Below are 10,442 nucleotides of genomic sequence, written 5' to 3'. Positions count from 1 at the left end.
GATTAAGTGCAAACTCACGCACCTTGGGTTGCCCCCTATAGAGTAAGCCAGCACCCTACGCTATCTATCCTGTTTGCTTGGCCCTCTATTCCGCACATTGGCAAAGGTCAGTGTATCGCTTTGCGTACCAAGAACCAGCTTGTTGCGTCTCTCTTTCTCTCTCTCTCAAGGTGAACCCGTTAAATCAGGACTAACAATTCCACCAATCACTTCTACTACAAGTTCATATAGCAAAGGACTGGTCTACTGCATCCAGCAGGGCTGCTGCTAGAAGCGCTACCAAGCCATGTGCACACACATCCAGCCATTCGATACTCCCTTCGAAGTGAGAGGCGGCTGCTCATTCAATAAATTAGCTGCGGTTACGCAGTTCTGCCCCCTCCTCGGCATCTGCTTCCTCCTGCGGCACTCCTTTGCAGGAATCACCAACGCGCCGTTTCTTGTGTGTTTTGAATCGCTCGATCTCCTGTTGTAGAGCAGAGAAACTAACTCCGTCATCAATGCTCTGATCGCCAACATACCAACACATGCAGGCAGGACTAGCGCACGTTTAAAACCTCCATCCAAAGCTCCCAAAAGTAAAAACAAAGATTCAGTGGACGTAAAGGCCATGGGAGGGCACACAAGGCCTGCATATACTTCCTCCCCCTTCCGGCTAACTGGATAGAAAATAGACATACAAAAAGCAGCAAAAGACTCTAACATAAGACGAGTCTCCCTTACGCGCTTGACATTAAGGAGAACCCGCATGTCATTGGGCATTGTCTTGTCCTGCAACACAACCCCGAAAGTATCTCGCGTATTATTTGCGTCAACAGCAGTGCCACACGAAATACATGGTGAGTAAACGAATGAAAACTCTTCTTTGGCATCATGCATTCAAAACCGCTCATGCTCTCTGGTATCGCTATGGTGCACTGATCTTCGGCCGCTGCTCCGTCAGCACCCCCGCTGCCTCACAGATTCCAATTAAAGGCAGCGCGCCTCGCATGAACACTGCGCTACCCAATTCCAACATATGTGGCTTCGCCCCTCCCTCTCAAACAAGGGATATCAAGTCCATGCCCCTCTCGGGCTCAACGCTTACGGTTCGAATGCGCTCTGCAACCCATCCACCCTCTCTCCATTCCCCTCTATCAAAGTCGTAGAAGGGGTGCCCCTGGTTTCGTGCAGTCCATCTCTGCTCCTCTCGCGAAGTCGGATTTTCTCGTAATGCAGGATAAAACGTGTAGACCGGCGCAGAGGAGCGCCAGAAACACTCAACAATTGTCCCTCCCGCGCTTCCGCGGCTGCAGCCGAAACAAAAGGCAGTCAACACATATACACAGATATACGAAGAGGCATACCATGTCAATGCTCACAAATACACTCCCACATAGATACATATATTTACATGCATACATATATACATATATACATCACCGCACATACACACACACATACATCACCGCACATACATTACCACATATATATATATATATATATATATATATATATATATATATATATATATATATATGCATATACATACATCACCGCACATATATGTGTATACACACACATTCATCACCGCACATACAAGAGGCATTGCATGGCAGTGGCCTCGGGCAGAATCAGGAAAAACTGTATCGCTAATTTAATCTACAAGCACACACTAGGTAATCCCTGATGGGTGCCTTTCCCTCTTGCTCCGCCGTTTCGATATCCCCTGTGTCTGCCTTTTGTGCCTTGATTTCCCCCGCGTCCCTCGTGCACAGCTCCTCACCACGCCATCTCGTACAACTCCTTATAGAACTCGCCATAAGGTGCCAAAATTAGGCCCGCGAAGGTCCTCACCCCCTGCGCAACAAGCGAACGCCTCCTGTATCGGCACCACCCTCAAGAGAGCCACCCTCTCAGCGAGTGCAGCAGCTGGAAGTAAGGGGCTCCAGAGGGCGTTGCATGCTTCCTTGAGAAGTGCTTCGCCTGTCCTGCAACGTTCATTCAGCCAGGATGCGCTTTCTGAAAGCGGTTTGAGGCTGGCAGCAAGTCGATGGGAGTCTCATACAGCTAGACAAGCGGAAGAACTCCTACCCGGTACCCTGCGCAGAGAATAAAAATTTGGGGAACCCCCTCCAAATCGTAGACAGGTTCCACGCTGAAATCAACCTGCAGAGAAGCAGGCAAAGATACACAGTCCTTTAACGGACTGCCCCCTCTTCTAAAAGGGCAATGCGCATGGTGTATTCTTCTTTCTCCTGCTCGTTTCCTCCTTTCCTTCCCTCACTTTCTACTGCGAATTCAGTTTCCACGTCCTCTACTCTTTCTGCACGTGGGGGGCTATGTGCTACATGGCACTCGCAAAAACGGAAGCGCCTTCGCTACTGCATCCTGATGCAGCATGATCAACGGCAGCGTCGCTCTGCAACTACGAGCCTCCATCGTGCGGTACACGTCCTTGCGTGCGTCCTTGCGTGCGTGTGTTTATGCTACTGTGTTTACGTGTGTGTGTGTGTCATTTTGCACCTTCTACCCCTCCCCTCCCTACCCCCCCCCGCCTGCCTTCCCCCATTTCACAGCGAACCGTATTAAGGTGTGGGGGCTTCCACTTGAGCAGGAGAGGGCATGTCCCCGTCACGTAGGGAAGCTTCACAGGGGTAAAGATGATGCCGTCCGAGGGATGTGGGAGCCGCAGCGCCATTCGCCGAATCGCCTCCAAGTCAAATATCTCAAAAAAGTCCTACAAGACAGTTATACACAACAAGCCAACCGACACCCATTGAGACGCGCGCGCCCTCGCACACCCCCACAACACGCTGCCAAAGCGAACAACGGAAGCACCAAAGAAAAACGGAATACATGCTTAGGACAAACGGCCTTATCCAAACAAAAGGACCAAACAAACGAAGCAGACAGGGCGCGCAGAGGCAAGACTTCAGTACAGAAGCTCTTGTCTCCTCCCACTGCCTTGCCTTCAGATATATCTCCAAAGGGGGATTCTTCTGAGCAGATTCTGCTGGCGCAAGGCCGGAGAAACCTCCATTCGCCATATATTCCAATCCGCATGGTTGCTGCGAGTCTGCGGACAAACTCCGTGAGGCATCGGGTGCCTGCCGTCGCTGCACTTCCCTAAGACGCGCCAGCGGCTCTGTGACAAACTTTTTTGCTGCCTGTAAACGACGCAAAAGATTCATTCGTTGCAGCTCCTCATCGCCTTCAAGACACATGCAGTCATAGATCAAATAGCGCCATAGAAAGCCGCCACCCTCCCGTCGGTCCTTCAGAAAAAAACACACACACTTACACACACAGTAACACACAAATCTACACACAGTAACACACAAATTTACACACAGTAACACACACAGTAACACGAACGCTTACACACCGTAACAAACACACACACAGTAAAACACACACTTACACACCGTAACAAACACACACACAGTAGCACACACTTACAAACACCGCAGGAAAGCGGTCAAGAAGATGGCATGACACCCCTCTTCTTAGGAGAAAGCTCCTCTAGCACTAGATGCGCACCATGACCAGCTCTCCATCCAAAAGCGTCATTTCTTGAGCCTCCCGCAGATCGACTGCCCTGGGAAGATACATTTCTGCTACCTCGCGCACCTGCAAGGAGAAAACAGGCCGATGCAGCAAGGGACGTGTGCCGCACTACATAGAGGCAGTGCAAGGCGAAAAGAGAGTGCCTGGGAAGGACAGTAACTGCAGACAGACGCCATATAAAACACAAACCCAGGATCCCCGACCGAAGGGCACAGTTTGCGGATCTCTTTATAGCAAGGTAGGCAAGCAGAAGTAGCACAGCGGCAATCTCCCCTCTCTCCACTTCTCCCTTCAACCCCAAACAAACAGCAGATTGAGTGGATAGGACACCCCGGAGAAAAACCAGAAGAACGGGAGCACCCCAAGCCTGCTGCTGCAGCAGGCGCTGCCGCTGTTTCTATCACGGCACCAAAAACTGCCGCTTCTCTCCTGTGAATGCCTCATCCCGAACCACTAGAGAACCCAGGTTTCAACTAGAGCTTCAGCAAAAGAAACGCCAACGATAGCGAACAACAGGAGCCAAAGAACGCAGCAAAGCCACGCAGATGCCTCAGAGTCGCTGAACGTTTGTGCGTGGGTGTAGTAGGTGCACCTCATCGCGACGGCCAATGAGGTAAATTCGCCTATTCGAGCCGTAGAGGAGAAAGCGGATGCCGTCGGTTTTTTCACACGCTACATACGGATTTCGAAAAAGCTCTGCAGCAAACAGTCGCTCAAGGGAAAGCAGAAGGCGGCAACACGAGCTCGAGAGCAGCAACAAGGGCAGCAGGAGGCATAGGGGAAAAGTTCCCTAGCATATATATATACATATATATAAAGGCTGAATATATATATATATATATATGTATATATATATATGAAGGCTGAACGTTCACATTGCCTATCTGCGGTGCATCTGAGCGTGGGGGAGAGATGAGGACTCGAATTTTTTCGACAGAAACAAAGAGATGCCACACGCATACGCAAGAGCAATAGGGGGCAGGAGGCTGCGGCCAAGTGCGCATGCCAAAGCGATACGCGCAAACATCCAAAGTCAGGGCATAGAGATTGCACAGCAGCGCACAAACTGCACGTACCCGTGACGTTCTGCAGGCTGAGGGATACTGGCTGCCCTCCTGGGAAGCCATCTCGCTTCCATCGCAGGATTTTCTTTACGACAGCCTTTACGGCTATAGCAGAGGCTGTGCTGAATCGCGAGGCATCTTCACCCTCCAACAGGCCGGGGAGGGGAAGCTGCTCGTCAGTCCGAGTTGAGGGCTTTATAGCCTCTGCATCACGGAAAGGGGGGGACGCTTCAGGGGGTGCAGGGTGGCTAGTTGGACGCGAGGTTAGCTGCCTATCCGACCAGTCATTACTGCTGCTAAGGTACATCTTTCTCGGATGCAGGGACCAGGGCACTTCTTGTGCGCGCCCCTGCAAGGAGAGGGGAAGATGAAGCGAGTCGGAAAGCACGCAACGGGGAGGAGAGGGCGTAAAAATTGAGGGGGAGCCACAATTGAAAGCAGCGGTGGTGTGGTGTAGGGTCCGGGGGGGAAGCAGGGGTTGAGGCGACGGAGGGAAGGAAACAAAGGGCAGCTCCTTTTACTGCGCTTGCCGCTTTTAAAAAGCGGCAGCCAGTGGCCTCATGCCTGGATGCCGTCCTCCTCGTATCTGTCCTACAGAGGCATCTCTCTATGGCAATTTGAAGGCTTGCAGGGTCACACTGTAGGCGTCAACAGCAGCAAAGCGCCTTCAGACGAGGGCACCGAGCTTCGCAGTGCATGAAATGTGCCACCCGAAATGCACCTTCTCTTTGATGATGGACTCGATCCCTTGAACTACAGGACCAGACGCCGAGGAGGAAGCGGCCCTTTTGCGTTTCCCCTGGGGTGCGTGTGAAGGCCCTCCAAAGCTCGTGTAGAGTGAAATAACAAGGGGAAGACTGTGAGTTTCAGTATCTCTGTTGCAAGGTCACAGCTAGAGCTGTGTTTGGGTGAAGGTTGTTCCGATTACGGGCTCGGGGAGGCCCCCCTCGACACTGCGGCGCATGCAATAGGGAAAGCTTCGGGTATGCGAAAGGCTAGAATCTCAATATCGCACAGGTAAGCGAGCTGATGAGAGAAAGAAGAATATGACAAATAGGCTGTAGAGGACAAAGATAAAGAATTAGGCCGAGCAGGATTCGAACCCACGACCACCCGGTCCGTAGCCGGGCATTCTATCCAACTGAACTATCGGCCTGAGGAGGCGGCCCGTGGTGTTTGTGGATAAGCAGATGCTAGGTAAAAACATTGAAGGCCATTAAGAGACTCGAGCCAAAAATTTTGTGAAGTCTTGAAAAATGTAGACGCCACAATATAAGGGAAGCGACTAGCGTCCCAGCGCTGTTGCGGATGGATCGATGCACTGGCTTCGTTCCCATCAGCCGCAGCTCGTGGACGCTCTTGCCATGCTTACCGAGCTCGGAAGAAAGAGGGACGGTTTTAATCCTAATTTCGATCGACATTACAAGACCTAGAACTCTCTGTACCACGCATAACGTGCCGCGTGCATCCTGGGTTTGGTAGGCCTAGCGAGGTCGCTGCCACGAGGCCCCCCTCTACAAGAACTTCGTAACGTCTAGTATACGCTGCTCGCTTGCTTCATTGCTTAGGATCTTCTATTTTTGCCTTCCATTCAACGAGTGGAAATGCTGCTTTGGATGGTGTTCTGGCCAGAGAGGAACAGAATCTGTAGATGTCAATGACAGTCAAGAGCGGTCCTTCTACTGGGCAGGAGCACGCACAGAGACATCCTCACAGGCAACTAAAGAGAAAGCTACCCCTGTCAGCACCTCCCAGAGAAAGCCAATATTATTCCTATACCTCAAGCGGCCATTGGGGGCTTTCTGAGTGCCTGCTTCCGCAGTTCCGTTTCTTTGAGCCCGCTCACTTTTGTAAGGGGCGGCCACTGCGGCCTTTAGCCCCCTCTCTCCGTAAAATGGGGGTTTTCAACCGTCTCCTGCTCTTCTTTCTCGGGCTGGTGCCTCTCTTTCTAGCGAAAAAGGCCCAAGGTGCCGCTGTAAACGTTGCAGAACCCTTGGTTACTGAAGGTACAAGGCACACTTCCCTTGGACTCGATGATTTTCCCCCCACAGAGTATCCCTCTGGGCGCCCCGACCCTGATGGTTTTCGACAGGAGCACACTGTAGAGCAGCCACACGAGCTACAGCCTCCCTCGCCGCCAACGATGACTTTCCGATTCGTGGATGAAAAAGGAAACGTCACTGAGGTGCCCATACAGTTCAAGGAGGCGCAGCTTGAACCTCGGGGATTCTGGGGAGACGTTTTAGCCAATGGGATGGCACTATTTCTTGCGTATGCGGCAATTATCATTCTTAAGGAACTCTTGACATGGTCCTCCTCTAGGCGGAAGAAAGCAGCAGAAAGCTCACTACGGGCTCATGTGGCACTACGGCGGGAAGCGATCAGCGCAGAGCTGCGGACCATAGAATCGGGATTCGAGGATATAGAGAGGAGTGACAAGGGTGGAAGAGATGAAGGAGCGGAAGAAGAACTGAAGCATTTCTTGGATTTGCTAGACGGCTACAGGTATGAACTTAAAGACTATGATACTCCCGCCCTCGTGGCGTACATCGACAGTTTGATAGTGAAAATTTCGCAGCTGCTGAAGCACATCAGTCGCAACATTCCAGAGCGAGAGCGTTTGGATGGGCCTTCCGCTTCCCCGGTGCCCTCCACCAATATCTCAGAATCCGAGTCAGTAGGCGCAGAAGGCAGTGCTTCCCAAGCTGGGAACCACGACGCAGAAACGAAGGAGCAGGTGGCTGACGGCAGCGACAAAGTCAGTGGGGAGAATGAGGGAGAACGTTCTGAAAAGGAGATAACGGCCTCGCAAACGAAACAGAAGCCGGATATGGACTTGGTGCTACTTGTTAAAGAGCAGAACCCTGATTTGTCCCCTAGAGAGACTATCCTCCTGGCATCTGAACTAACAAGGAAACGAAGAAACAAACGCGATACGTAATATTGCATTGCTGCCGATCTATGTATATCTACATATCCGAGACAAGCGATTGCTTGAAATTTGCTACCTTCAAAGGCCTTTGAGCTGTATATATTACACCGCCGCCATTCGGTGTCCTATCTAGTTGTTTCGTTCCCATGTTGTGTGAATGATGCAACGCTTTTGGTTGGGTAAGTCTCATGCATGCAACGCACATAGGTAGCATCGATTTGGTTGCTGTTCCTATTTGTTTTGGTGGTGCCGTGGTGGGATTCCCCTAAAGTAGAGCGTTTCACCCGTTCGATTCTGCCCAAAAAGGGACGTGTGAATATAAAGAGGAAACCTCGTGGCTATGGCTCTGCTTACATCTGAAATGCGACCATTATGGTTTCGTATTCGTCGCAGGATTGCTCTCACGAACGAACCTTTTCAGGGAGTATTTTAGTGCTGTACTTTGGCCATGTAGATATACATCGGGGTTCCCATAGAGATGTGCGCGTAGTGGTGTGCTCCCTGGCCTCTGTATTTTCTGAAAAGTGCCCAGAAGCTGAATGACTGCCTTGTGAAGGCCAGCCTTTCTCTAAGCCGTAGCGCCCCCTCTGGAAAACCTCGTAAAGCCATCCCTTCCCTCCGCCTTACGTTGCCCACTAGAAGGAGAGTGACTGTGCCTAAGAGAACTGGAGCCCTTAGCGTTTTCGCCCGGATGCGTGCGCAGCGCATAGATTCTGCCCTCTCCTCGCTAGCTACTCCACATGCCCGTGCGACAGCTAAGGAGCTTCCTGCCTCTCCTCGTTACAAACCCCTTGTGACTCCCGTCTATACAGGGTTCTTTCTGGTCTTCCCCTTGGTGTGATGTCTCTTCCTGCAAACACACCTCTTACCATTTGGCAGCTATAGGGCGTGGGTATCGAGGAGCGACTCTCTTTGGAGGATCCCTTCTGTACTGCCCTCCGCGTTTCCGGGCCGTGAGAAGAGGGGCCCCCAAGCTCGAAGCTTTTCACCGAGGCAGTGTGGCGCTCGTTCTGTCCACAGATGTAATGAGAAATAGCTTTTTCATTTAAAAAAAAGACCAAAGTGCAAGCCCACGAAAGGCTACACCCTCTGCTAGCAGTACCTTTGCTCCGTGTGCTACATTTATGAGCAGAAAAATAAAACTAAGCCCCTCAATTCGAGCCAGGGTCCCCTGCTTGCTGGCCCATTGCTTCTGCCCTCGTCTGCAGCTCAAGAGCCTGCAGCATCCATTTCCGTTTCATTCGTCGCAAAAGTTTTCGTTCTTTGCGACTCTCGGTGTCTGAGTGCGCAGAGAGGCCCTTCCTTTTCCTCTTCTTTCCCGCCTTCCTGCTGGTGCTGTAGGTCTCGCTGTCTGGCGTATCCTTCGCAGTTCGCTCTTCCACAATGCATACTTCGCTGTCACTGCTCTCCGAGCTCACGCTTACGCATGCCTCCTCCCTGGCGTCCCCCTGATGCTGCAAAGCCGCGGTAGGCGCTACAGGGGGGCCCTCATTAAGAGACGCATGAGGGCCTTGCTGCAAGGCCCTCATGCGTCTCATGGCTTCTGCCGCAGCTGCTTCCACTACATGAGAAGTGTTGCTGCTGGCACTGCCGCCGCTACCCGAGGCTTCCTTCATTTCCCTCGCTTCCCTCGCAATTCTGTTTGAAGGCAGTTCTTGCTCATACCACAGCGTCTTCATTTCCCTCGCGATTTCAGAGAACTCGCTCCTCCGGCTGTTGCTGTGCCCCGCCTGCAGCATGTACTTTTCCCGCTCCTTGTCGTGCCGCTGCACGAGCCGTTCTGCCTCGGCAAAGAAGTTCAAATGCCTTTCGCCTGAGCGACCTAGAGGACCAACACGGCCTCCACGTGCAGTCAGAGGCCTCGCCAGGGTTGGACCCTCAGAGTTTCTGTCGGTGCACGTCGGGCGGCTTGCTGCAGAGGCGAATGCTGGCAGCCTTTCGAGCGACTGCACTTCTTGCCTCGTGAAAGCCGCCGTCGCACGCGCCACATTGCGGGGTAGAGGCTGCAAGGCCCCCCCCCCGACAGAAGCTGTGTCTGCATCGGTCGATAAACCCGCTGCAGGCATGCCGAAAGCTTCGCGTAAGGCTTTCTGTTGTGACCCTCTCGCAGCGCCTACCCGTGCATCAAGTGCCCCTCGCTGAAGCTCGTCAAGAGCTCTCTCCTCCGTACAAGCCTGCAAAGCAGCAGAACCCGCTGCTACTGCAGAGCGAGAGGCCGCTGGAGCTGCTGTCTCTTCTGCTGCGTCGGCCTCTGTCTCCGTCGCTGCCGCCTGCTTCCTGCGCTTCAGCCGAATGACGACATCCGTAAGGACTCGACGCTGCTGCTGCTGGCGCTCGGCTGCCACTGCAGCTTGGAAGGCACTCTCATCCCGAAGAACCCGCAGACGGTTGTCATCCCTGTATACGTGCCAGCGCTTTTGCGGCAGAATGTTGAGACCCCCGTGGCCGCCCATTTTCCGCGGAAAAGGAACGCGCGAGAGGAAAGCGAACCGAAGAAGAGGAGCAGACTCTCGCTGTCGTAGGCAGCTAAACAGGCCCAAAGGGGGCGGGGAGAGGAAAGCAGGGGAGGCAGGCACTGCCGGCCTAGTAGCTGTGCGCGCTGATCGTGAGCGCCAGAGAAACAATGAACATCACGAAAATCGGGTGCCTTAGGAGGGACATGGCTGCGCTTTCATCAGGCGGCTTCGCCGATTGTTTCACCTGCGGAGGTTGAGGGTCGCTCCGAAGCAGCCACTCCTCATCGCGCGCGGCTCTGTAGGCTTCCCGCCATTCCTCATGACGTAGAAAACAGAAAAAGCACACACAAGTACACACATAAAAGAGTCCTGCGTTTTGTTCGTGCGAATGGAGTGGGTGGCAGCGCAGAAGGTGGCGGGGGCCCCTCGGGTGCCGTTTCT

General features: G+C 52.8%; 3 protein-coding genes and 1 non-coding gene across 4 annotated transcripts; 1 reads left to right on the top strand and 3 right to left on the bottom strand.

The window, feature by feature from the left end:
- Nucleotides 1-352: 352 nt before the first annotated feature.
- Nucleotides 353-4,920, bottom strand: LOC34622780 (mRNA-capping enzyme subunit alpha). Its single transcript, XM_026337570.1, has 10 exons — nt 4,626-4,920; nt 4,142-4,245; nt 3,523-3,612; nt 2,952-3,257; nt 2,564-2,719; nt 2,074-2,148; nt 1,766-1,839; nt 1,088-1,289; nt 724-771; nt 353-505 (listed from the first exon to the last, which is right to left on the bottom strand). The coding sequence occupies exons 1-10, from the start codon at nt 4,918-4,920 to the stop codon at nt 353-355; spliced, it is 1,503 nt and encodes a 500-aa protein (XP_026193355.1).
- Nucleotides 4,921-5,695: 775 nt separating this feature from the next.
- Nucleotides 5,696-5,769, bottom strand: Trnar-acg. The gene has a single exon. It is a non-coding gene; the product is annotated as a tRNA-Arg (tRNA).
- Nucleotides 5,770-6,270: 501 nt separating this feature from the next.
- On the top strand, nt 6,271-7,554 carry LOC34622781. The gene has a single exon (XM_022735924.2). The coding sequence runs from the start codon at nt 6,271-6,273 to the stop codon at nt 7,552-7,554; it is 1,284 nt and encodes a 427-aa protein (XP_022590817.2).
- Nucleotides 7,555-8,696: 1,142 nt separating this feature from the next.
- Nucleotides 8,697-9,998, bottom strand: LOC34622782. The gene has a single exon (XM_022735925.1). It carries the CDS (start codon nt 9,996-9,998, stop codon nt 8,697-8,699), a length of 1,302 nt encoding a protein of 433 aa, XP_022590818.1.
- Between the last annotated feature and the right edge of the window lie 444 nt (nt 9,999-10,442).

Source organism: Cyclospora cayetanensis, unplaced genomic scaffold, assembly GCF_002999335.1.
Source record: "Cyclospora cayetanensis isolate NF1_C8 unplaced genomic scaffold, CcayRef3 CcayRef3_contig_19, whole genome shotgun sequence".
Lineage (NCBI taxonomy): Eukaryota > Apicomplexa > Conoidasida > Eucoccidiorida > Eimeriidae > Cyclospora > Cyclospora cayetanensis.
This window is presented reverse-complemented; position numbering and strand designations above follow the sequence as displayed.

What these genes read in the sequence shown, in the direction of transcription:
- LOC34622780 (XM_026337570.1), bottom strand. Translation starts at nt 4,920, where the DNA reads ATGTACCTTAGCAGCAGTAATGACTGGTCGGATAGGCAGCTAACCTCG. An exon ending in CAGCCTGCAGAACGTCACGG is followed by an intron (nt 4,246 to 4,625) that starts GTACGTGCAGTT and finishes TGTTTGCTGCAG; the next exon opens with AGCTTTTTCGAAATCCGTAT. An exon ending in AGCCCCCACACCTTAATACG is followed by an intron (nt 2,149 to 2,563) that starts GTTCGCTGTGAA and finishes GCTTCTCTGCAG; the next exon opens with GTTGATTTCAGCGTGGAACC.
- LOC34622781 (XM_022735924.2), top strand. Translation starts at nt 6,271, where the DNA reads ATGACAGTCAAGAGCGGTCCTTCTACTGGGCAGGAGCACGCACAGAGA.
- LOC34622782 (XM_022735925.1), bottom strand. Translation starts at nt 9,998, where the DNA reads ATGGGCGGCCACGGGGGTCTCAACATTCTGCCGCAAAAGCGCTGGCAC.